Consider the following 26,461-nt stretch of genomic DNA (forward strand, 5'->3'; position numbering starts at 1 on the left):
TGTAGCCAGATTTAATTTTAAGCGAGCGAAACTGAGCGATAAAAGCAACACCGGAAGTGTTTCTGCCTCTTCAACATGGATAATTTCATTGGTTTTCTAATATCCGATTATAATACAACCATATTTGAAGATACGTTTTTAAACTATAAATAGTAAGAAAACAACACGGATATGTTGGTTTGTCTATTTAAAAAAAACATCAACCAAAAAGATTTGACGTTTGAAAAGGTATTTTATTTTGAAGGAATACAACGGAAACTACATATTCGTGTTTTACGTCAATTGCCACCATACCTAGCTGTAAGGGAGAAATGGCTGATGCCATAGCCGATACAAGAAGGCTTTTTACTAAGCCTCAAAATCTGAATGATGCGTATGGACCTCCGAGTAACTTTCTAGAGATTGATGTGAGCAACCCCGAGACTGTCGGAGTTGGCAGAGGCAGATTTACGACGTATGAGATCAGATTGAAGGTGAGCCTGCACTACCAAGTGCTAAGGTGTTAGCTTGTAGCTAGCCTTAATAGTATGACATATGTCTGTTTACTTATCGAACGCTTAACATATTTTGACGGTACTATGACTCTACTCTAACTTTTCTGCATAGGTATATTTAAGTAAACGGTTAGAATGTGTAGTTTCCCTATTGCGTTTTACGAGCGCTTGCTAGGACCATTCGTGTGACAAAATGTTTATCGAAAGTATATTAGCTTATTTTGTTATTGTGTTCCTGTCATTTTCTTCTGTCTTACTTGGTTTATTCAATCGAAAAAACAACGCCCATAGATAGTGGTTGCTTATCAGCCATATCACACTTGTTATACCTTAGAGTAGAGCAAATAATCAAAATTTGGTATAAAACGATGCCGTCGACGAGGATTACGTAACAACTGAATTACCAAATTCATTTTCCGCAAAATTAACTGTTGACACTTTATACCCAAAATGTTACACATGTAAAACTCCACCCAGATAAGTCCAGAGAAACCCTGCCACACCCTATTGTCTGATTGCAAACTCCATGAAACCGCATTAGTGCCTCTAAAATTTCAAAGGCGACGTGCAAGTCAGCCTTCATGATCAGCTGCTCAACTTTCTCCCACTAAAGATTTATCACGCTGCTGTGCTGTGGAGTTTAAACTTGTTCAGGAATGTCAGGATTCAAATTAATTACTTTGCAGATTATGAGAATTATGCACATTGCCAACACACTGTATGAGATCTCTCTTTGGTTTCTTAAGACACACACACATATACATTTAAAACTGTCCCTCCTGTGAGGTTAAATTTGGTTAATACTTGAGGGTATAGTGCAAAGAGACACTGATATATAAGGCATGTCCGCAACAGGATGTACTCCTGGGCCTTATCCTCCGTGGTTCAACCCTCACACCACAAGACATTTCCTTCCTCATTGCAGCTCCATTGAGCTACTTTCCAAAGTTTCTGTCGTCCATTTGTACAAAGTTGTTGGCATCTCTGAGTTAAAATTCTTACTAAATGTGAGATTTTAATACTTCACATTATATCATAAGTATAGTTTTATCATCAAGTGCCATTTATCCCAATCAAATTTAAAACAAATGACACGTTTACAGCTTTTCCAGGGCGAATTACCCACTTATGCAGTCATGTCAGAATTTATTGCCTATTACACTACAGTTACACTTTAGTTGTTTATTAGAATGCAAATCTAAAAATATAATGTTTATCAGCAACATGTTCTCAATGTTAGTCTATCTTATTAAATACAGACATATATGGGTAAGAAATTCATCAGCTGGTTCGAAGTTGAGCTATATTAAGTTGTATTCAACAGGTACTTTTTCTTTCTGTAATCTGAACGTCTGTGACAGAGCAAAGTCTGAAAAGAGCTTATTTGTATGGCGAGGTTTAAATGTCAGGACTCATTGTAGTAAAAATAGACAAACTTTAACTTCACGTTTTGACACAACTGACGGTATAATTTGGCTGCTTAGATGAGTCAAATACATTTTTCTAAAGGTTTTTAGTTTCTGTAGAGGTTGTAAAAATGCTCCTTTAGTCATTTGACACTAAAAGCTGTAGAATTGTGAAATCTTTTGAGAGCAATTCTACATACTTATTGGTTAAAATTGTCAAGGAATTCAGAAGGCTAATGTTTGGCTCATGTTTCATATTAAGATTGTTGTTTCAGTTGACTGACACCTCTATGCTTAGTGGTCTAAGAGTGTTTAGATTAGTTACCAGCACTTTTTAGTCAGCCCTTACCTTAAAGAAAAGAATGAAGGGTACAGAAGGCCGTCCCCAGGCGTTAATGTTGAATATAAGGCTACTGTACTTGATTAGCGTGTCATAATTAGCATATGCGTGTAATCAGTATTATTGTGCATCTCCTAGGCCTGTGTCACCCTGCTTTGCATAAGACCAAAGAAGACGTGACCCATCCTTGTCTTGTCTGTAAATGTGGTGTCAACTTTGCTTTGCCGCTCTTCGTCTTTGGCCTTCTTTTTATTTTATTCTATCTCCATTATTTTTTGCATCTTAATCAAATTGTTTTTGTTAAAAATGTTCAAGATTCTTTGTAATGTATATACATTTTCTGTCATCCTATTAATTTTCTTTTTTTGTTATTTTTGTTGCATCTTCTACGTCGATTTTATCCTTTCACTCTTCCACACATTTTCTCCTAATAACCTTTTGTCCTGTTCTCACTGCTGTCCTGCTATCCACCCCAAAACTGAGAGAGCTCTTGTGGCCGCACTGAGAGAGTCTGCTTAATCCCCTCATTGAGAAAAGAGAAGAATGAAACGGCCCAAAGTGTATGTATGTGCGTGCGTATCTGTGCGTGTGTGTTGGGGAGACTGTGATTGTGAAGGGAAGGGAGGCTTGAGCATTTACTCCCCATCTTCTCCCCTCCACCCACCCATGTGAGGGCAGTAAGCCACCCCTTCACCAGCCTCCGTCTCATCTCCCACTTATCCCATTTTGCTCCCAGCTGTGTGTAGTCAGTTGTTTACTTGATTGTGTGAATACTAATGTATGTTTGACAGATATAAATCTTTACCTTTTTCTTTTATTTTTTTTTTACTTCAACACTGATTTTTTTTTTTATTCTCTAACTGGGAAACTCTTCAGGATAATTGGAAGGTTATTAAAGAAACATGCGATTTATCGTTTTGGTAAAGAGTTGAACGTCTTGTTGCTTGTATGAAATTTAAAAAAAGGAATGAAACAAATGGAATTTGACCGTGATCAGAGATGAATTGACTGTACAACAATTAAATGACTTTCCCATTTCATCTGAGAAAAAACTAATGTTTGTGATCTTAAAACCACTTTTTTTCACTCTCTATATCCTTTCCGTTTATATTTGACTTTTCATTTATGTTTTATCAACCGTGTTGAATTAATTTTTAATGATTAATCTTCTGACTCTTTTTTTTTTTAAATCGTTTTTTAATTATTATTTTTTCAATACTGCCTAGTCTTCTTGTTGTGGAGAATTTTGTTTTGTACGTTCGTTGTTTGGGTTCTGGGCAAACACTTGGCTAGAGCTGGGATGCGGATTTGTAAAAGAGGGAGGAAGAGGTGATGGTATTATCAAAATTTCTTGTTTTTTTGGTTGGTTCCCATCTCATCCAGATAGTACATTCAGGGGAGCGAACTTTGGGATCTCACTTTGTTTATGGATAAGAGTACATAAAAGGGCTCTTATGGCTCTGTCTCTCCCTCAGTCTTCTACCCCTCCTTTTCCCTTCTCCCATAGCTTCTCTCTGTTTCTTTCTCTTTTCTATTTGGGCACCAGGGTGGGGGCCTTTGGTCATTAATAAAATAGGGAGAGACTAGGGATTGGATGTGTGTGTGTAAGTGTGTGGAGGTGGGGTGGGGGGCTTGTCAGGCACAGTCAAGTGTAATCCAAAGTCTACAGCATCCTCTTCGACAACTATTTTAATGGAAATAAGGAACATATTGTATCAAGGCTACCATATCCTACTTGAAATGACAGTATCAAAAGTGGGAGTTGATACTATGGCAACAAAGCAGCTTTTTGCCAACTAGGCAAGTCGGAGAGAGGGTAGGCTGTCAGGCCACGGGGGCCGGGAAGCGAGGGAACGAATGAGAGAGTACACAGAGTGACGATAGCGAAAGACCTATGGCCCCATTGCTTTTGTTCCCATCCTTTTTTCCCATTTTGGAATATGATGCAATGAGGTGGTATTGTGTTTCCATTTTTTAATGTTAGTATTCTGAAAGGGGACTTTATGGGAGGGGTAAAAAGGGAGCATGGGGGGAGGTTTAGGATGCATGCTCTCAAACTTGACTTAATCCATCCTGCTAAAAGCTAATGCATGCTGGCCTTGAACTAGTCTCTCAGAAGATGAATGATCTTTGTCCTTTCTCTCCCTCTTTCTGTCTCTTGCTTTTTTTAAGGGTTATATCTCTTTTCAACCCATTTTCTGTGGAGACTTGGATATTTCATTTCACACAATACCTGCTCTTCCTATATGGCGCAGACTTGTACATACATAATTGAGAGTGAACCTGACGGATCTCCATGTAGCTTTGACTGAACATGTCTCTTATTCCTTCTTTTATTGGGAACTTTAAGTCTCTCATTTTCCACTTTTTACTTCTTCTTCTCAAAGGTGAGAAAAGCAAAGCTCTCTTTTGCACAATGACACGCTAACCCATGTGGGACGGTCCTGTGTTCCAATCACTACTGGGGCCAGTAAGCTGAGACACCCGCTCCCTAACCTCCATCCAGCCGTGAAGAGAACAGGGGCCGGCGAAACTCGATCTTTGACTCGCACCACTCTCACGCACCGCCTCTTCCCATGTGTTTGTGTGTGAGAGGAGGAGTTTGTGAGACTTCTCATTTTTCAGCTCTGTGGTTTCCATTCCTCCCCTTGTCCTGGGAGGCCAATCTCTTAATCACAGGGTTTTAGTGGGTGAAGGAATTGAAAGGCCAGGTGACTCTTCACGCACACTCTCACTGCCGGCTTCATTGGTTTTAGATGAGGGGTCTGGGTAGGACTGGATGTGTGCACACAGCCTCAGGGGATTTGGGCTTTTATATTGACGTCGTCCACTTTGCGGCTGGTCAAGTCTTGTAATTAACACCTGTACATGCATCAGTGTGACCTCGCGCATGGTCAAGTGTTTTCTGTGCGCCCGTGATGGGATTAGAGTCACGGCAGTGGCAGATTACCTGTAACTGCGATCTGCTGTTGGAGGGATTAACTTTGTGGCGTTCCATGCTGTGAGGTAACACAACGCAGCTGGACACACCACAGTGAGAGCAGAGTGATGTTAATGCCGGAGCACTGGGGCGATAAAGCTAAGATAATCCACTTCTCCTGTGACCTGAGGAAGAGGAGTGAGCTGTCCATTGATGGCTTCACCTGGCGAGAGCTTGGAGGAAGCGGCAGAGATTTCACATCTTGATGATGCTCTTTTCAGTTACTTGTGAGTTTTATTGTCACAAGTTTTTACTTGTTTGGAACCTTATGAAGGAGATTTTGCAGGGATTAACACGATTACAGATTTCAGTGTTCTACCACAAATCCATCTGTGGTTGAAATGGGCAAAAAGGGTGAACACTGCTAGTATCTGTCCTATTAAGATTTAATCAAACTGGTCCTTAGAGGCCCTCCACTAGGCTAGCATGACCATGTTCATATAGAGCGTTTCCTCTTATTGTGTCGTCAAGCTTCTTCTTATAGATTCCAACTCTTTCTTTTTATTCTGTCCACCACATGTGAGTCATTCTTGGCCACGTGTTGAAAATACATTCGCTGCTTTCATGAAGCGACTGTGCCGACAGCTAAATAGTAACCCCCCCCAAACTTTACAAATACTTTGGGGTTTTTTTTGTTAAGTTTCTTTGCGAAGATAACAGCGAATGAGGAAATGGAAGAAGAGCCTTTGACTTCAAATTAAAAACAAAGCTGCATTTAACAGACAAAGCCAGCAGTCTTTACCTCTAAAAATGGATTCAAAAAGTCAGACAGGCGCTTCAGCCTCGTTACAGGACGGTTCATGAAATATTGTCTGAAATTAAACTGGTTTGTGGTCTGAAAAGGGTTTCAGACCGCTGGCTTGAATCATATTTGGTACCAATGAAACAACTAAAACCTTCTGTAGTGACTGCTGGTAATTCAAACGGGTGATGAGGATGATTGGAAAAGTATAGGAGTATTTTCAGGGCATATAAGTGCTTTTTTTGTCTTTCAATGCAAATTTTAAAATGCTGTTTTACTCCTAGAACCATAAATCTGACTTGCACCACTTTCTTTAAACTTTATTAAAAAATAAATGCATTTTGACCTTCTAGTTTAGTTTTCACATGGTGGAAAGTACTGCTTGTTTTGTCCACAGATGGAAAAAATATGAAAAAAAACATACAAATATTTTGCTTCATCGATAAAGAGCTACAGAAAAATGGCAAAGAAAAAAAATACAACTAAACTCCATAAGAACAGAATGAACTTTACTCAGACAGTAAAAGAGGAGCATCAAAAGAAAAAATAGCAGAATCTTCCCCATTGTTGTTTTTTTGGATAAACTGTTAAAATCATTAGTATTTTTAAGGATTCAACATGATTGGATATGCATTCTTAAAATACATTTTCACATTTTTTTTAGAAATTAGAGACAGTAAAACAAAAATCAAAATGTAGTTATAACAGAGAAATGTGACCGAATATACAGATTATGGAGAATAACTGACCACCAGAGCAGAAGACCACCTCCATTTTTCCTGCCTTAAGCAGATGAAGCTCACAGGCTCTGCAGTCTCGTTCTTCTTTTTTTCTAACTACATACACACCTCATTTTTTCTTTTGTGCCACTATTTACTCAGCCTTCTGGTTAACTCTTCATCTCTTTTTCCCGCAGTCATACTCGTCTGCTCATCGATTAGTCTGCTGCTCAGCCTCCCTTTGTACCTACTAGTTCAATTGCTTTGCTTTTGTGATTTCCTCTTCCCTGAATTCTGACCTTCTGTGAAATGGTTGCCCATGAAATGTTCATTCACTTCCTCCTCCTTCTGACATTGTCTTGGGTTGGCCATGTACTGTCAGGACGGGTGAAGAGCTTTGGCATTGTGCTGTTTGCTTCAGTGTTCCTGTCAGTGTCGAACCATCTCCTGCTTTTAATGTGAAACTCACTTTTGAGTGCTTGTCAACAGCAGCTTAAAATTACAAACACATCAGTGCGCTGATGTACATCAACACACACGACAAGGAAAAAGGAGTCTGAGTCAGATGGACCTTGGTGTTCAAATCACAGAAAAACCTTTTTTTTATTGCATGTTGGACCCTTTTCATTTCACCTATTCAGTTTTTGTATTCTAAAAGAAATGTAGAGAAGGCAGCTCAAGGCTGTTTTTATTACAATGAAAAGCTATGCTCTTTTTATTACAATTATTAGTCAACTTGTGTATTTTTTTTCCAGTGTCTCCAAACGTTTTGCCCATTTAAATGATAAAAATGTAATTTAATCAAATCTAAATATTTATTGTTGACCCCATTGAATTAAAAATATTGCAATTTATGACTAAAACTGTTCACTTAACAAAAGTATCTTTAGTTTCCAAATGACTTATGAAAAAATGATACAAACTCAACCTTCTCTAACCGGTTTGTTTCCATCAGAAATCCATTTTCTTTTCCTGTCATCCTGTTTGCGATGGGGAAGAAGAGCAGGAGCCTCCTTGGTGTCATTTCAATTATCGGGACAGTTTAACACAGATTTTAGGGTTATGTCAGTTTTATGAATAAGCTTTCATGGAAATTGTTAGATTTTTTTTTTTTAATCGGTGCTAAAGATGATAAATTTTGCACGCTCACTGTCCAACTAAACTGAGCTGGACCAAAAACCTTTCTCTGTTTTCATGTATATAACTGAATTTTAGGACTGTTTCAAAGGCATTACACGTTTTGCAAAGTTTTGCTCTGTGTTTCCAGACCAACTTACCCATCTTCAAGCTGAAGGAGTCTTCCGTACGGAGACGGTACAGCGACTTTGAGTGGCTAAGAGCAGAGCTGGAGCGAGAAAGCAAGGTGAGCCGTTGAAGTGAGATGGAAACACAAGGGCTACTAAAAGCAGAATATTGAAGAGGCTCACTCTGTGGAAAACATCTGCAATGTTCTGACAGAGTTTCAGATCTCTGCTCTCAAGATCCCATCGTATTGTTTACAAATGTACATTTTCCAGCCGTTTCAGTGTTGTTGGTTTTTTTTGTTAGGTGGTTGTGCCTCCTCTGCCAGGCAAAGCTCTGTTCAGGCAGCTTCCGTTTAGAGGGGACGACGGCATTTTCGACGACTCGTTCATCGAAGAGCGGAGGCAAGGTCTGGAGCAGTTCCTCAACAAGTAAGCCTGAACACACGTGTGTGTTTCTACTTACACAAGTACAAGTTCACCAAGCCACCATGCAGGATCTTCAACTTCATCTAAGGAGAATAAAATAAGCCTTCCTGTCATCACATGCATCCATCTCAACTGTCGATATGGGTTAAAGCATCCGATAAGCAGCAGTTATAAGATATTTCTACGGTTTTGTGCCAAAGTTTAGTCAAAATATGAATGCCTACATTTGTCCAAGTAGCTTATTCAGCTAAATCTGGCTGAATTAGCCCCCAGTGTCCTGTCCCAACATGGGACTGACCATGTGAAGGTTGTCCAATATTTGTTTTTAAGCAGGGATGAAGTTTTTCTGCAGATGCCAGACATATTTATGTCCTTTTATTTATCAAAAGTGTTAAACCTAACTTGTAAAAGACAAATACCCATCAGACAAACTGTAAATACTTGGGTGATGTGGATTAAGATTCTCCCTCTTTCCGTCTCTTTTCTAATAAAACCACATGCTGATGCAGCTTGCTAAACGGTACAGTTTTATATGTTCAGAACAAAGCTGTTAGTGTTGACTCTGGAATTCTGCCAGTGATGTATACGACGTCACCAATAGAAATGGCTTACTTCCGACAAAATTAAGTCTGTTCAGTCGCCGTGTTTTCCCGATGTTCTCGCCAATCAATGTTGAGCTTGTTGGAGACCGACGCCCCTTCCACTTGAACGCCAGCTCTGGAGAATCCGTCAAACGTTTCAAACGTGAAACCACGTACTTTTATTGAAGCATCCGAGTGGTCAGTTTATAACTTGAATAACTTGCATTACAGAAAAAATATGAAAAGAGGACTATCAAGAACATGTTAAAAAAAAAGTTAGCAGAGCAAGAATGGTTATTCTGACAAATAATATGATTAATTCATTTATTTATAGAAACCTATGAGATCTTGGTTTCTTGGAGAAGCTTTGGAGACTTGCGCTTTGGAAAGCCAGGGGGGAGGAATCAATAAACTCAATGGATTTGCCAAACAAACAGGAAAAGATTCAAAATGAAAATGAACTCCAGTTTTGCAACATTTGTAAAAATAGACAGAATTCTGCCAAATTAGCAATTGGGAGCAACAGATCAATTCCTTTTCAGTTAGCGTTGAACTCAGTCCTTAGTAATTCTTTAAAGTCCTTATCTAAACATCTCTTAATCCATTTTAAAACTGCTTTTAATATATATATTATATATCCAAGATGGAGGACATGTATATATATATATTTATATATATATATATATATGTCCTCCATCTTCAGAAAAATGTGACAAAACATTTTAAAAACACCAAAAACACAATTTCCATCGTCTTTAGGTATATTCTCTTTAGTTGTGGAAATGTGTTCAGCCTCAATAATTTCAGTTTGTTCTTCCTTTTTTAAGTTTACAGTAAATATTTGTAAAACTTACTAAACCATTTGTTTTTGGGTTATGAAATATTATTATTTTAGGAATCTCTCTTGTAGTTCTGGAGACTTCTCTCAAAATCCTCTTTTGATTTAGAAACGAGTCTAACCATTACAAATCATCCAATATCTCCAAGTTCCTCTGCAGCTCTGAGTTGAATCCAGATGTTGGTTTAACTTTTCAAACAAAGCAACACTTTGTTCAACAGGGACCCTCAACTTGTTCACTTTTCTCTGTGAATGTATGAACCCTCAGAGACAGATGTGTTTTTATGCCTCACCATCCTCTCTTAGTCTTTATTCTAATCGCCTTGCAAAGAACAAGAACAACCAAAGAGGACTCAAGTATACACCCCCACAGCATATTTTCTTCCCACATTTGTTTTGTTGTGGATGTGTAATTTATGTTAATTGCAGCTGAAATTACTTGCGCGTTACGCGGGACGCTGTTGCACCTCTGCTTATTTCTGATCCAGCGTGTCCTCGTCTTCAGCTGCAGAACAATAAAAGTTACAGTGCGACTGTAATCATTTGCTTTGATTGCAGGCTCGCCGATTATCTTTGTTTCATGTGGAAATGCCACCGTGTTTCCCGTTAGAATATTAAGTGTGTAAAGACAGTAGGACCCCCCCCCCCCCCTACTTATAAACTGCTTTCTGTGAATGAAACACCGCTGTTGATCATCTTATTGTTCAGACTTAACACTCAGAATGCAGAGAAGAGCTTTCTTTTATTTGTAATTAAGAGCATTTTAAAGGGTCATTTCTTTGCAATCTTAAAATGGTTATTAGCATGAAGAAGATGAAAGAACTAGTCTGTTTATGCTAGTTAAACATCCTTAAACTAAAAGAGAGATGCTTGATCAGAAATGCATGAAAGATTTTTTTTTTTTTTTTTTTACTGTTCCCCCTTAAAGCCAACATTCTTTTAACAGGGATTTATCTTTTTCTGACCTTTCCGTCATTAACTGCTGCTTGGTTTCTCTCTCCAAATATTTCCCCATCAGATGTTCAGATGCATGCATTTGTGCATCCTGATCCTCCTGGTCTGAGACCTGCTTTGGGGTCTCAGGTGCACCGGCTCATTCTCATTAAGCTCTTGTGCGTCATCCGAAGGGACATCCGGAAAAGTTGATATCACCGCGCCTTAAGAGACCAAAAGAAGCACTTTGGTTAAATCGGTTAACGTTGCTATTTAGCCTCGCCAAAGTTTAGGCCCTTTATAAATCCCTGTTCGATTTACAGGAAGTTAAAATTTTCAGTTATTAAAGAAGTTGAGAAACGGTTTTTTATATTTAAAGAAATATATATAAGTTGTTGCACGAAAGACATTTATGTCATCATCAGGATTTTTTCTGATACCTTTTAAAATTGGAGGAAAGTTGATAGATGTTACCTTTGTTTATACTTTCCTGTCAATTTAGAAGCGATTTGCTGTTTTTTTTTTTTAGTCTACACACCCATTTAGAGCAAAAAACTCCTGATTTGAAGCTTCTTTGTTGAGTTTTATTTTTTTATTTATTTAATTATTTTTTCTCTTTTTAGATGTAAAACTTTACACAAGCATTGTAATTTTATGCATGTTTTTTTTTACACTGATCCTTCAAAATAAAACACCTGAAGCTCCAACTTTTAGGCTCATCTCACATCTCAGTGTTTCACTTTTTGAATTTGGGTTGGTGAAACTCATTCAAACGTGCTTTGATGGAAGAAATAAAGACCAAGCTCACAACAAAAGACAAAAGATTTTTAAAAAAAAGTTTCAAATTTGACAGACATGTAGTCAATAATTTTGCCATGGTTGATCAAAAACCTCTTTTTTGATTTCTTGATTTTTTTTTCATTTCCCTGTACAATTGTTTGCTTTCCTGTGTTTTCGTGCACAGATGTTTTGTTTCCTCTCAGATCTTCCTCTTGCGTCTTACAGGGTGGCCGGTCATCCTCTAGCTCAGAACGAACGCTGCCTGCACATGTTTCTACAGGACGAGTCCGTGGACAAGAACTACACCCCATCCAAAATCAGACAAGCCTAAAGAGAAGAGACGGCTGTGGCCTGCCTCGTCCGGCTCCAAGCTCGGCTGTCCCAAAGCTTCCTCCACGGCCTCGTGTTCGTCTCAACAGAAACATTTCGGTGACAGATTGTTCTCTTAAGCCCCCTTTGAATGCCGTCATTATTGTCTTATTTTATTTTGAACTCTTCACCTGATAAAGCTTGTTTTCACCGTCTAAATGGAGAGAAAAAAATTGTGGCTCAAAGTGATTTATAGTTATTTGTCTTTGTCTGGAGATGCCACTTATATAGAAATATGATGTATTTATCATTTATAAGTGTCATGAATATATTCCTTTATAAAGGTTCCCTGAAAGAGCGTTATATGTATGCAAAGCTCTTCCTATGACCCACACCTCGTACCCAGCACTGGCATGTTGATTCACTGTAACTAACCAAACACCTGCAGACACACTTTCAGACCACATCTGGATGTTAGGAACTGAAACATCTGTGTCAACCAGCACCTGCCCAGCGCTCACAATGTTTTCTAACAATTTACACAGAGGGAACCGCAGTATTTGTAAGAGCTATATGCATTTTGAGATTTGTATACTGCTGTGCCATTTTTGTTTATTTTGAGAATTTTTCCAATAAAAAGTTAAATATCTTCATGCACAACTATCTTTGTTGATCAGGGATGCTGCATTTTTGAAAATTAAATATTGTTTGCATGCTACTGCTATGCCTGCCTTGATGCCCACATAGAAACTTAGCCCAACTATGTTCAGGTGGAGTAAATCCTGGATGGGAGGTCAGCCCATCACAGGGACGCATGCAGAGACAAACATACACTGAGATTCTCTGTTGAGGGACACAATCTGCAATCAAACAGAAGACAGTTTTTGTTCTGAGAAGAAGAAAGAACAAAGAAAACCCAAACTCAGCAGACCCTTCACCTTTAATGAGGCGATGCTGATGCCGCTTTTCTTCCTGCAAGAGGAACTGTTTTTCTAGAAAGACAGTAAATTTTAAAGCACATTTTATTTAAAAATATGAGAATTTCTCCTTGTTTTGTTTCTAATAGTCTTAATGCAATTATCATTTTGTTTCTCCATAAAGTAATTATTTTTTGCTGTTTTCTTCCATACTCTTAGATTTGGATGACTATTTTTTCAAGAATTTTAGGTTTAGAGTAACACTTTTGCTTTTCAAAAAATACATTTAAACAAACTTATAGTTTTTTTTATAATACTAAATCATTGTTGTATTGTGAATTTATTTAAGCAAATGATCAACAAATTCTGTGATGAGTACTCAACATAAATACCGAAGACTAATTTAAAATCAGCAGGGATAATTCAGATGTGACTAAACTATGATCCAGATGTTCATTAATTTATTTTACATGGAGATTCAGCATTTTAAAGTCAAAAAACAAATTACTGATCCATGAGTATGTTTAAAAGTTTCTATTTCAAGAAATTGCATTGGTCACACTAAAGTCTCCATATAAATGACCCAAGTTGAGTTATCTGAGGCTAAAAATTGGCTGACCTTTTGCCGGGTTATTTTAACAAAAATTGGGTTAAAATGAAACCACTACAACCCCAAAAATTACTACTGCTCCACAATGTAACCCAAAATATGTCCCAACATCAATAACCCAATAAATTAGTGCAAGGTTGCTCAAGGAGAAAACAATAAATGATGTTCCATCATCAAATCCAGATAATGTGACAGCTGGATTTACAATCTTTTATTATGATTGTTACAACTCTAAATAGTTATAACTCCAGATATTTACAACAAAAGTAAAACATCACAGGCCACAAAAAAACATCTCCAAGTGCTGAACATGGATGTATCTGGTGGTCGTGTCTGAACGTAACACAGCTGACCCGCAAGCATTTTTAATGCTGCGCCTCAAACACCGACACGAACAGGACAGTATAACCACTGAAAGACAGACACCCTCCTCGGGTTAATTAAGGTCAGAGGAAATGCGTATGTGTGTTGGGGGGGAAGGCTGTGCAACACAGTCTTTTGATTGTTTTCCACATTGCGCAGGCGTCTCGTCTCGTCTCCTCTGCGCCGTGCGTTTGGTTTCAGCACTGGATGGAGGAACAGCGCCTGTCCGCGCCTCATCTTTTTGGTTTCCTCCATCGGGGGGTGTTGAAGAATTAAAAGATTGAATTGGTCGTCAAGCTCATTGGTCTCACAGACTCGAATAACATCGTAACATTTAACAATTCAGTCTCAAAAGGGGGTCTGGCAGACGCTCTCAGTCTTAAGGCGAAGCTCAGTCCGCAAAAACTTCTGTTTTCAGACACAGGCAAGGGCGCTACATGCTAATCCTCAACTAGCGCAGCTGTTAACAGGCTATCTGGTGATCTGCTGCAGTTTTTGCACTTTTAATAAGTGTGTCCACTGCAAGAAAAAGGGGGGAAAGTTCCACCCACAGCTGCACCTGCTGAGCATTGCGCGCGGACGGTTTGGGAAAGGGTTCATATATCGCTGGACTTGTACATGTCGGAGAGGAGCCTGGTGATGGGAACGTTTCCGATGGTCTTTTTGAAGAACACCTCCTCTATAGTGGAGGGGCTGACGGAACGCAGCGCAGGCAGGAGGAGCAGGAGCTTGCCGAAGCGGCAGGGCTGGGTGGGATACCTGAAACGTAGAAGTGGGGGCCAATCAGCGCGTGATCGAAAGCGTTTACGCATAAAAAACGTAAACATAAATGTTAACCAAGGCGTTCACGTTATGGCTGGTGCGTAACGTGCGTCATCAGGTATATTATTGTGTAATTGCTTCTCACCTGGTGTGTATGTAGCTGTTGAGAGTCAGCTGCGCCTCGTCTTGGAGCGCAGCGATTGCGCTCGCGTTGCGGAAAGCTCTTAGTTCGGCGCTGCCTTGCGTTGGAACTGCAAAACACACATTACTTTTTAACAAAAAATGAGACATTTCCTTTCCACATTTCTCCTCCTGTTTCCTCAAACGCACAGCAACTTTCTTCCAAGAACAAACCTGCTTTGAACGTCACGATGCATTTCAAACAGGCGAACTCTGTTGCGTCAAGACGCATTTGTCTGAACCTGGTGACCACCTCTTGCAGCGCTTGGATCTCAGTCATGATCTTGTTCATCCGCTGAGCCTCCATGTTTTCGCTGTTCAGTCCTTTCGACAGTGAATAGACGCAAATGTCAGCAAGCAGGAAAACTCAGCAGCAGCTGGCTGCTCAATCAAAGCCCACATACCGGAAACGGCGAGAAGAGTGGTGGAATCCACAGGAATGGCCCACTGCGCAATGCCCAGAACAAACAATTCCCTCCATGCATCCTCCAGTAAAATCAGCTGTGAACAGATGGGTTTGGCGTTAAACCACAACACACAGAATAAACGTGTCCTCTAATTAGCCTTGTAAAGACTAACGTTAGTAGTATTTGTACACTTTTTTTCTCTATTATGACGATTCACTTCAAGTATTGACAAAAAATGTGAACTGCCTTGCTATTCCAAATTGTACCTGATCCGATAATGGGAGGGTGGAGAAGGCGGGCACACTCTTTGCCCACTTGATGCTCATGAATAGCAGGCGCGCTGCAGACTCGCACACCGACTCTGTTGCCACCTCATAGAGATACATGGGGGTCCCACTGACCTCGTGGGGGTACTGCAGGGCACACAGAACAAACACAATCAGCAATAATGCTCCTTTGCATGGAAGTACTGAGAATTTTTTTGGGGGGAAAACTAGGAAGGAAAAGGTGAAATTCCAAGCTCCAGCACCTGATTTTATAATCATTAGCGTTGCTTGTGCGGGATTTACAGTGAAAAATCTAATTGGCGGATTTATGGCTCTTATTCTAAATCGGGACAAGAATTTCAACTTCTAACCCCACTGCGTAAACTTAATCCCGAAAAGAAAAACAGTGAGGAAAACGTATGGCTCAAACTGACCCATCAAGAATTTTTGTTTTGCAAAATTCGTTTTATTAAATATAAAAAAACTGACTTAACGCAAGAGGAGAACATAAACAGGTAATTAAAAAAGAGTTTGCACCTTGGGGGTTGGCTGTGCCAGACCAACGATGGCCTGCCTTTCCGGTGTGGTGGCCACTGAGCTCATCTCCAGATTGTGAGGCTCCAGCTGCGTGACTGTGGTGAAGAAAGGGGGTCCGGGGAGTGAGGAACCAGGGAAATGCGTGGAGGATCCGTTCACCTCCTTGTGGCCCCTGAAATACAGCGCGACCTGTTTGCGGATGGTGGATGTCCGGGGCCCCCTTTCATGCTGAACGGCTGTGGAATCAGGACACACAGAAGAGACTGAAGAACAAACAATTAACTGTAATGAGCCCCCATCAGAGCTCCTGCAGAGTTCAAATAAAATCCGCCTTTGAAACAAACAAATAGGTAATTATCAACTTATTTAAGGCCTTTATTAACACCCTTTAATGCCTTTCCCCATCTGAGCTGCTTCATTCGAACCCAAGCGCCTCAGCGCAGCGTTTCTATAGTCAAAGTGATAATTCAATTAACCCATTTACCGTCTTTATTCATGTTCACTTCCAGACACTTTTTCAAACGACACGCTCGGCACTGGTTCCTGTGCGTTTTGTCAACGGGACAGCCACCCTGCGCAGTCACAAGAGAGGAGGGAGATGAAAAAGAGGTTACAGCATCCAGTTTTAAGTTCTTCCGCAAAATGCCGCATGCTATTATCCTCTTGGGAGGCCAATTTCCAGGTAAAAGATCGTGCTATTATCTTGCAGTTATGGACCTGCTCCCCCGCGGGTTCAGAGCGGCTTCATCCCGCAGGATAAGTACTCGATCCCGCCCTCTACCGCTTAAATCTTCGAGTCCTCACATTAGATGGGATTACAGCTGATATGCTGCAGCAGCGCGGGGTTTATCCCAGAACTAAATAGCGCAGGCATGACACAATTAGGGTCATCATGGAAGATTGATGAAAAAAAAGAAAAGAAGTCTGTGCGTAAATTGGATGAAAGTTAATAGGTAATGTAAGTATTTCATTATTGAATTTATGATTTTAAACATTAATTTAAAATGTCTACTCGCATAGGTCTCCAAAAATAAGTTGTGATAATCAAAAATATAGTTCACTTAAACCGGGTCAGCCTTGGTCCAATTTGCCACTAAAATCCCCAATGTGTTTTAATATGATTTTTTTTTTTAAAGAAAAGGTTGTGTTTGAATAAAACACCGCACCTGTGAGCCAGATTTACACAAGTAAGTCCGGTTTCTGCGGATGCTCCTCTTGAAGAATCCCGAGCAACCGTCGCAGGCGTAAACACCGTAGTGTTTCCCTGAGCTGCGGTCGCCGCACACTTTGCAGGGGATGTCTAGAATACGACCTGGATGGGAACAGGAAAAATTAAGAGCTCAGCGATGGTCAAGACAAAAACAAACGTTATTGATATAGTTGTAAATCAGTTTTATCGTTTTGTTTGGTGAAGTTGCTGTTAGTTTTGCTCAAAGCAGGCGTGCGTAAAGAATGCCCTGTTCTTGTCCTGCAAACAAACACACCAACACGCACACAGACAGGACAACGCCCGTGCCTCATCCGACCAGAAGCATGGGAATTCACTGTGCACATTTCAAAAATAAAGTCTGGTGGGAAGCGTCATATTTGAGCTCCCTGAAACAATGGCCTAAGTGCGCACAATGGAGACATTAAGGGAAAGTGTTAACTTAATGATTTTCCCCCATTGAACCTCGTCTGACTGCCTGGATCTCGACAAGCTGCCAAGTCCACTTCATAATGGAACTCGACAGCTGCTTTATCCCACAGGTCTATAGGCCCCAGGATTAGGGAGTGACACTGCACCATGAGAATAATGCGCACCAACTCGTTTCACCAACTCAAATGAAGTGTATGTAAATCGACCCCAGTGTAGATAAAAAAAATGTGATTTTTCTTAAGGTGAAGATTTGTATTCAAATCTCTTAAAAAGAACTATATTTGTATGCATATGAGGGAGTCTTTTTCATTCTGGAGGGAAAAGCCGTCTATGTAATTACACTGACGTTTTGCCACCTGCTCATTGATTCACCGGTGACCCGTCAAAAAGGGTAGCATGGGAATAACTACTCGGCAGCAAAAACAATGACTTCAGGGGAGAGAGTTGAGTTTTAGGACTTGGACTGATTACTTATTCAGAACCAGGAGGCTGTGCAGGCTTTTCAATCGCACATTGCCCGAAGCTATTGGTAAAAGGCGCCGATTTTTCATGTGATTTCTATGCCAGCCCTATTAATAAGTGAGGTTTGGCACATTTGTCATCCATTAAATTACGCATCCGTCAGCTGAGCGTTTTTCCTCCCCAAAATCACGATCATGCAAGCTTCAAATTGACCCTATACCAAAAATCTCATCATTTAGAAATCATGCGCAAAGGTGAGACAATTTTTTTAACGTTAACAGACAGTTCATGACAGCTTTTTTAAAAGCGGATGCAGACAGTCAATTAAATAAAACGACACACAATTTTGTTGTGAAAGGAGGAACTGTATTTAACTCCCCGCTGTAGGGGTCCAATGCGTCTCATTGTGCGCAGTAATTGGTTGAAGATCTATGGCATATTCCATTAACGTAATCACCATCAAGCCGAACACTGGCGGAGAGGAGGGGAATCTGAAAATTCTGAGATTTCTGCTCTGCTGTCAGGAAAACGAGACAACCACTGTTCTATTTCATTCAATTATTTTATCAACTATTTAAAACTATTTTGTTAATGAACTGTTTGTTGGGGGTAAAACATAGAGGAAAAAAACAATATTAATCAGCCAGAATGTGGAAATCTATTGATATTTTTTTAGATGAATTTTTAAAGCTTGTAATATGTGTATAGTTTGATCTAAATCCAAACCATGATGTGAAGTCATCAAAATTGGGTTAAATCTAATTAATTTCAATATAAATATTTTACAGGGATTATTAACCAAAGCTGCACATCATCAAAAGACATAAATATAGAAATTATTCCAAAAACATCATTCTAGTTTAACGAGAATATGCGGATTTGTTTTTACATTTTTGCTGTAAAGATGTGATTCAAAATTGAATTTTGGGCAACAAGTGGCATCAAGTGGGAAAGAAGTAGAGCACCAAGAACTACTCGTTATGCAGCTTATGATTCTACATTAAAAAACACGTTTTCGGTCGTTTTCCTGTAATTTTCTTTTGACGAGAATCTTCACGGATTTTAAATAAAACAATAAAATACAGTATGAATCACTGCACTAGCAGATCTTAGAGAAATAAATTGACTTCACTATTTCAGAAAAGCTGCGACAAAAACGGCTGCAGGAACAGAGCTGAAGCTGTCCAACTCCAGGTCAGAGGAAAGGCCTGTAAAGCGTTTCGGTAACATTTGGAACTGCATGAACTTACTTGATTTGACATTCAGAATATCCAAACAGCCACTTGTGGAGCCGGTGGGTTTACTCATCATGGATCCTCAATCCGTTAAAAGAACCGAAATGGGAATGGTCCACTTTCTCTTTCCCTCACCGACAAGAGGAACACAACAGGTGAAGCTGCGGCACTTTCAGCTGTGAGGTCGCCGGGGAGGGGGGGGAAATCCTGCTGGCCAACTTTGTTACATGGAGTCAGACTCCCAGAGCCAAACCCAAAAGTCTTCGTGTCTTTAACGCATGGCGGAAACCGGTCAGAAAGCTGGGAGCAACCTGTTATCAGCGGCCGCAGCCCTCCAGCAGGTCGAAGCGCAGTAGCCGGTCCATAAAGTTGAAGGTGTGAAAAAATAACCCCCACAAACAAAAAAGGAAAAACGACACTGTGTCTGGAAAGCAGTGAATGGTACCAACAGCAGAAAAGAAGAGGCGAAATCTGGGAAAGTGACAGGTGAAAGCTTGTTCAAACCGAGACGCGCTGTGACTTAGTGCTGCGCGTCGCCCTGAATGAGCCTCGGTAATATTTATGAGAAGTGTTGGGGGGAGGCTGGAGGGTGGAGATCTCCGCTTTCTTCATCCACTTGGCTTTCTACTCCAAACTCCAGCCTTACGTCACTGCCGTGTGAGGGAGTGCGGGTTTGTTTGAATGTGCGTGCGTGCTGAGAAGTCCAGAGCCTCTGCCAAGAGGGGAAAAAGTTGCGTTTTAACAATCTTTAAGGTTTAAGGTTTTCGGACTTTAAACTCACACAAAATAAAATTGAAAACAAGCTTTTTTTCGTTTTTTTTTTTTTTAGAATTTCAAGAGGATGGTACCATTTTTTTGCTGGTTTACCACCTTGTAGTTTACCTTGTGGAGTTTAGTCATGTCGCGCACTTTTACGCACGCACGTCAGATACGCGGAGTGCAACAGCCAGAGCTGCTGTGACATCCCAGCAACACGTGGAATATTTTCTCATGAAACAGATAAAATTCTCCAACATTTATTATCATTTGGCCAACTTTTTTCTGTTTTTCAGAAGTAACAGCGTATGTCCTCATTGTCTCATTTTCTCCAGGCACGACTGAAAACCATTTAAACTGTTGAAGCTGTTACAGATGTTTAACGAAGTTTTTATTGTAAAACTAATTAAAGGTTTAACCATCAATTGATGAGTTATTAACTGGGTCTATTTTTTCTTTGCAACATTTTCTGATTTTTGTTGTTGTTGGATTTGTTTCAATTCACAAAGAATTCTTCATCCATTTTAAATGTATCTGTCAGGAATAAGGGGAAACAATACTAAATCAATAAAATAATAATAATTAAAAAAATCTCCTAAATGAAACAGTTTTTTTTCATGCAGTAGGCTCAGCCCCCTGCAGCCACCGGGCCCGGGGGCCAGACTCAGTCCGGATGGGGTCGGGGTCAGTTAGCGGGCTGCAGGGCGCGTTCACTGTCACCCTGACCTTGACAGCTTGCTGCGCTTTCGCCGGGTAACTCCAGAAATCCATATTCTGTTTTTAATTGTCTTCATTCCCACGGTACGCAGAGGACCATATGGGCGCACAAAGTGTCGATTTAAGCGGACAGGAGCGAGGCGGAGAGGCGTAGTTAATTGCAATTAGCCATTGTTGCGTCTTTCAACCACTGCTGCAGACTAACAAGCCCGGCGAGAAATCACTATAATATTCCTTTGATTTTCCTAAAGGAACACATGGAGAGCTTTTGCCCTCACTATAGGAAGTTTATGTGGTTTTACGTCTTCAAGAAATGGTTCAATCAAAGCATCAAAACTCCTTCATGACGTGTGGGATTCCTCAACCTCTCCTCTGAGGGACTCCTTATTGATAATTAGTCACATGCACACAGACATCCCAATAATTGATCAAGAGGCTGGATTGTGTCATCACAGATCAATGAGGTTTCTCAGACGTTTTGAAGTGCACGTGTGAGCGGTGTGTGTGTGCGCATGTGGGTGGCTGGCGGGGTGTGTGAATGGTGAATGTGGACCCTAATCTCCTTAACTCGTCCTAATCCTCGTCATTCACTGATAGCCTTTACACAAATATAACCAACATCATGGTTGCCGGGGCATCTCTCTTTCACTTTTTTTTCGTTTTAGTGACTCCCTTCTTCTCCGTCAGTCAATGAAACGAGGCGAACAAAGGATATAGTGGATTGTGTTTCTGATTTTATTTCTTTCTTTTCGGAATTCTGCATCCGAGGGTACTTGACGTGCCATTGGGTTAACAACAATTTGTCCCAGCAGAAAACGTGTGGTTATCACCTAAATGTAAAATAATCTTGAAATCATAAATGTGGTTATTTCTTTTAAAAAAACACATTCAAGAATGTCAGTTTTATTATTTCGATTTCAAAAAACTTATTTTGCAAACAAAAGAAGCAAAACTAATTAAAAATGTTTACGTTTAAACTCAATATCCTGTTTTATCTACTTTTTCTTTTACTACCACAAGAAGCCATCTTTTTGAACTGCTATCACTGTGGCAGGCCTGCAGCCAACCAGGCGTAAACCAATTGGCTTTAGGGAGAAGTCACTAAGCTCCACAGAGCAAATAATGGGGAGAATTCAAGCCGACCAAACCCCATGCAGCCTGTGGATCATTTAAAACTGTCTGGGGGATCACGGTCACTCGTCTTACAGCCCCTTAAAGGCTCTAATACATATAAAAAGTCACTCTATTCGCTGATGCCATTAAAACACTTTCAGACCATTTGGTGTGAAAGATTTCTTCCTTCTACCAACATGTTTCCTGATATATGAATTAAAACCAGCTCTAATTAAAGATTTTAGAATCACAAAATATTCAGTCTGACTTCAGGACCACGGACAGTTCTACTAAAAGAGTCACTACCTGTGCTCAAAGTAAAAACACATCAGATTTAAGCTCTGTGGACCATGAAGGGGGGTATTCTCTTTTATTCAATGCCAGTCAAATTTAACTCCATCACTGGAAACTTAAAACAATATAATTAAGCAATGTAGTGCAATATCTAATAATCAGTTCACAAAGTTCTGTTGTGACATTGATAGATTAGGTATATGTCTAGAGCTTCAACAAGATTTTGAAAATCAATAAAAAATGATTGTATATTTTTGTATTTGACAGTAAAGCAATAGCTTCAAAGATATCATCTGATTTTTAATTAGAACAAAAAAATGTGGATTTTACTGGAATCTTTTTCCTGTTTTGTCCGATTTTCTTTTTTACAATTGCACCAACACATTTACATCCAAGTAAGATTGTAAGCAGTTTTTTTTGCGGTGTGGTCCCAGTGCTTTTGACTTAATAAAACCCAATCAGATGCTTTCTAAGAGAGTTGCAGGATAGTTTTTGGAGATTCTTTCTGCTCACAAACAATTGTGACAAATGTTGTATCAAAAGGAATCAATTAATTGTGGATGGATTAATTTGTGCTGTTTGAGAAGCAACTGTTTTTTTATTTGAGGTAAACAGGTGAAGAAAATTGAGTTTTTAGTGTTTATGACCTCAGCGTAAAAGTCTGTCTCCTTAAAGTGTTCAGAAAAAAGCATTTTGCTGTGTTTCATGAATAGGATCCACGACTTTGAATACAACATGGATACCCCACCTTGTCACACCTGTGTAGGGGGACATGTGTTCACCTCACGCCGTGGCCCTGTCATCACATCAGAAAAAGCTCAGACTCAGTGTCCAAATCCAGAAACCCACAGGTTGGTGAGGTAGTTGGACGCTCTGACAATTCTATTTGGGGCAAATTGTCAGTGAGAAACTTCCGCTCGAACTGCCTTGGACAAAACTGGCTGTTGGGGAGAGCAAATCCCGCTGCATGAGGGTGGGGGACAATGGGGGGCGAATGTGTTGATGTGCGGCCGGTGGCTGGGGAGGGACAATGGACGGATTAGTCAGTCCCCTGGCTGACTGATTTGAGATGGCTCCTCTCAGCCTCTCGCTGTGGGGAGTCCCATTGTGCTGCTTCTGATTCCCACTTCTCACAAACTCCAAACAAAAGTCAATCTCTTTCTCAAGGGGGGGAGAATATCGACCTGTGTTTCAGCTGGGGAAAGTGACTCAAAAACTTATTTGCAAGAGACCGCTGACTCTCTAACTCCTCTTCCACTGTTCATCTCCTTTTCCTTTGCACCCGCCTTCATCCTCTTAATTTGGCTTTGCTGACCAGTGGAGGTGGTGGAGGACAACTGGGCAGCTGAATGATCCCAGTTTTTCGGACTTGAGTGGAGCTTGGGCACCTGTTGGAAGCTTAGAAACGGCTTTACGGCCTGGGTCATTAATATTAAAATATACAGAGATGCCATCACAGGCTGCTCTGAAATCGGCCTGATGTCGCCCCTGGGTTCCCTCTCTGGATGGACTTCTGCTTTCAGCTCCTCTTAAATAGTTTTCTTTTCCTTTTTTCTGCCTCCTCTCTTTCTTTTTTCCTCCCTGAAAAGAATCGTTAACAAATTATGACAGCTGAGTAGAGGGGCTTAGGCTGTTCACGCTGCAAAGACAAACATGTGAGAGCCAAGCAGCCCGCAATGTGATCAACGTATCTACAGTTCATTAAATATTCCGCCTGTGGCGAATAAGACAGCTGGGATTTGCACCCTGAAAGAACAGATTTCAGTCCTGCAGAGGTGACTGGAATCTGGGTGAAATGCTCACAAATTCAAAAGGTTGAAATTAACTCTGGATTTCAAAGAACTCAAGATTGAAATGGAAAAAAATCCCTGTACTGGATATTTTTCTGAATTTGATGATCAAAAATTATTTTTTTAAACAGACAAATGTTCAACCCTTCATGAAAATGTAATGAGTTTGAATAATTGAAAAGTAAATATTTGTCATGTCAGATGTTTAAGCTGCTAGCCTTTCGAATTTCTTCGTCCCTCAAAAAAGTCTTTATTTCAATCCAACACTTTTTGTTTTTTTTCTAAACAAAGGCTGAAGCAACCTTTCAAACTGAGTCAAGGTGAGATTTGGATGTTAAACAAGAAAAAAAAGAAGAAAAGGATCAACATTTTTTTTTAAATAAAAACAAAATTGGAACAAGAAAGAAAAACTAAAAATAGAGGAAGATTTGGAAATAAACAGAAGATCTCTTGGCTGTACTGGATAAAGATGACCTTTTGATCAACAATAACAGAAATAAGACAGCACCATCCAAATACATTGTTTTAAGCTCATCAGTGAGTCATTACAGGAGAAGGCAGCGTGCACTTCATGCGATAATGACCGCAGCCATAGAGGCGGCGTGGACTTCAGATTAATCACGGGACGGTTGTCACCTCGAGTCACTCTGTCAGCGTTTCCTCTGCTCCGTCTCCCCTGACATCACCCTGCAGACTCCACAGGTCAGGTTCAATGATCACACTCTGAGGTCACAACTTCTGCTCATCGTTAACTCTCTGGGACTCTCAAGCAGGAGGGGCGGCCTGCAGTAGCCTCACTCTGACCTCAAAAACGGGAGGATGGAGCATCATGCAGCCTTCAGACAGATTTGGAGAGCAGATTTACTGCATGTGAGTGAATGCATGTGCAGGGTTACACACAAGATTGACATGTAGCTTTGATCAGAAGATTTTAAAATGATCCCCTTAAAGGTTTTTATACATATTAAATATTCAGATTGGTGAGGCATTTGACTAATATTCCAAGTGAAGGTGACACATTTTTAAAATTGATTACTACATAAAGTAAAATTCTAATCCAGATTTTGAAAATGTTTTACAAAAAATCCAACCGAAATTATTAATCAAAACAGCTCAAATCAAACCACAGTATTTGCAGCAGTTAGATTGTATTATATAATACATAAAAAAAAAACAAATAAAAAAGAGCTAGAGCCTGTGTAGCATGGTTTGATGACAAAAAAGCAGAAGTCTGAAAAAAATGAGAAAGGGAAAAAAAGGAAAATCTGAATTTTAGCTTTTTTTTTCCTTACAAAACAATCAAATTAAAAGGGACAACTTTAAAAAAGTCAGGCCACAATTCCTAAATAAAAAAAAGTTAAAATTGGATAGCTTGTACCAGATTATTCAATAAAGTATAAAGCTATATGACTCTTGTACTTTTTCTAAAAGCTTATTTTAAAAAGTTAAAACCGATTTCACTCTTTTATTTTTTGTGTGTTTTTAATTAGTAGTTTGTTGTTGGGTTATCCTCACAATAGCTTAAAATGTCCATAAACTTTAATGCCACAAACGTTGATTTAGCTTTTCAGATATATGTGTATCAAGTCAAGGCAAAGCTTACATCTACTTTTATTAATAAAAAAATATTGTATTGGTCAACCTATATGCAGCAGAAAAACAATGAATATTTCTCATAATGTAAAAGCTGCTTTGGGTTAGGAAAATGGAGAAATGTGTGACTTATTACACTAAAGGAAAATTTATTAGAACATTTGTTGACAGAGGTGGATGTTGTGGCAATATCTGTTGGAAACTGACCTCTAGATTTATGCCTTCTAGAAAAAAAATATGAAACATAGCAGGAGGGGGTTTTGTCTTGTGTTTGCTCACACATTTGACCTAAAATAAAATCTATTTTGTGACACTCACAAATAAGCATATGTTCTGAGAGTAATTTGTCAAACAAGGAGATGTGAAGGTAGATTTTCCTTTCATATTTAAAAGATTGTAAAAAATATTCTGTAATGTTAGTTAGGATCTGTGATTTTTGCCAGCAAACAACAGTGTAAAGGTCTTTAACGAGTCCCTTTATGAAGTTTTCTTCATTTGTTAAGAAAGTCCCCTGGTCATTCCGTATCCCACAAAAATGCATTCATTTTTCCCCTAAATGAAACTGGATAATAATAAAAAACTGGATAATAAAAACAGTCGGAAGGCAGTTTCATCACACAAACAGTCCTAAAAACAGTAAAAAATAAGCTCGGCTTCTGCCCACTCCCTTTCCCTTTCCGATATGCCCAAAATGCTTTGTTTGAAATAATATCCACATTTTTCACTATTTTTTTGTCATTGTTTAAACTCTGTTGTTAAGAAATTTTCTTTTATCTTGACTTTTTCCATTTGCATATTGGAAATTAAATAAAAATAAGCAAGGATGATTTGACCTTTGACACTAGACCTCCACGTTGTTGATGTGCTTCTTTCTAAAAACAGGGATGTTTATTTGCTGCCCCTGATGGGGCTTTAAAGGGTGCAGAAGAATTTGAAAAAGAAACATCATAGTAATAATAATTCATTTAGGTGAGACAGAACAATAGGACAGGTCAGTTATAACATTTTTTCGAATAATTGATTTTTTA

General features: G+C 39.5%; 2 protein-coding genes across 2 annotated transcripts; one reads left to right on the forward strand and one right to left on the reverse strand.

Annotated features, from left to right (window-relative positions):
* The first annotated feature begins 19 nt into the window (after positions 1–19).
* Positions 20–12,441, forward strand: snx3 (sorting nexin 3). The gene is made up of 4 exons (XM_023952899.2): positions 20–473; positions 7,949–8,044; positions 8,230–8,354; positions 11,709–12,441. The coding sequence occupies exons 1-4, from the start codon at positions 312–314 to the stop codon at positions 11,812–11,814; spliced, it is 489 nt and encodes a 162-aa protein (XP_023808667.1). The 5' UTR covers positions 20–311; the 3' UTR covers positions 11,815–12,441.
* A 1,074-nt stretch (positions 12,442–13,515) lies between these two features.
* nr2e1 (nuclear receptor subfamily 2, group E, member 1) lies at positions 13,516–19,689 on the reverse strand. Its single transcript, NM_001104873.1, is given in 9 exon segments — positions 13,516–14,441; positions 14,590–14,695; positions 14,799–14,948; positions 15,029–15,125; positions 15,298–15,444; positions 15,835–16,070; positions 16,319–16,406; positions 17,001–17,146; positions 19,186–19,689. Coding segments are annotated over 9 exon segments (1,191 nt in total). The 5' UTR covers positions 19,244–19,689; the 3' UTR covers positions 13,516–14,278.
* Positions 19,690–26,461: the final 6,772 nt, after the last annotated feature.

This window comes from Oryzias latipes, chromosome 24, assembly GCF_053564925.1.
Source record: "Oryzias latipes strain Hd-rR chromosome 24, Olatipes_Hd-rR_3.1".
In the NCBI taxonomy this organism is placed as follows: Eukaryota; Metazoa; Chordata; class Actinopteri; order Beloniformes; family Adrianichthyidae; genus Oryzias; species Oryzias latipes.

Excerpts from the sequence above, each read along its gene's own strand:
- snx3 (XM_023952899.2), top strand. The coding sequence starts at position 312 with ATGGCTGATGCCATAGCCGATACAAGAAGGCTTTTTACTAAGCCTCAA. Across the intron at positions 8,045-8,229 it reads AGCTGGAGCGAGAAAGCAAG|GTGGTTGTGCCTCCTCTGCC; the intron begins GTGAGCCGTTGA and ends TTTTTTTGTTAG. Across the intron at positions 8,355-11,708 it reads CTGGAGCAGTTCCTCAACAA|GGTGGCCGGTCATCCTCTAG; the intron begins GTAAGCCTGAAC and ends TGCGTCTTACAG.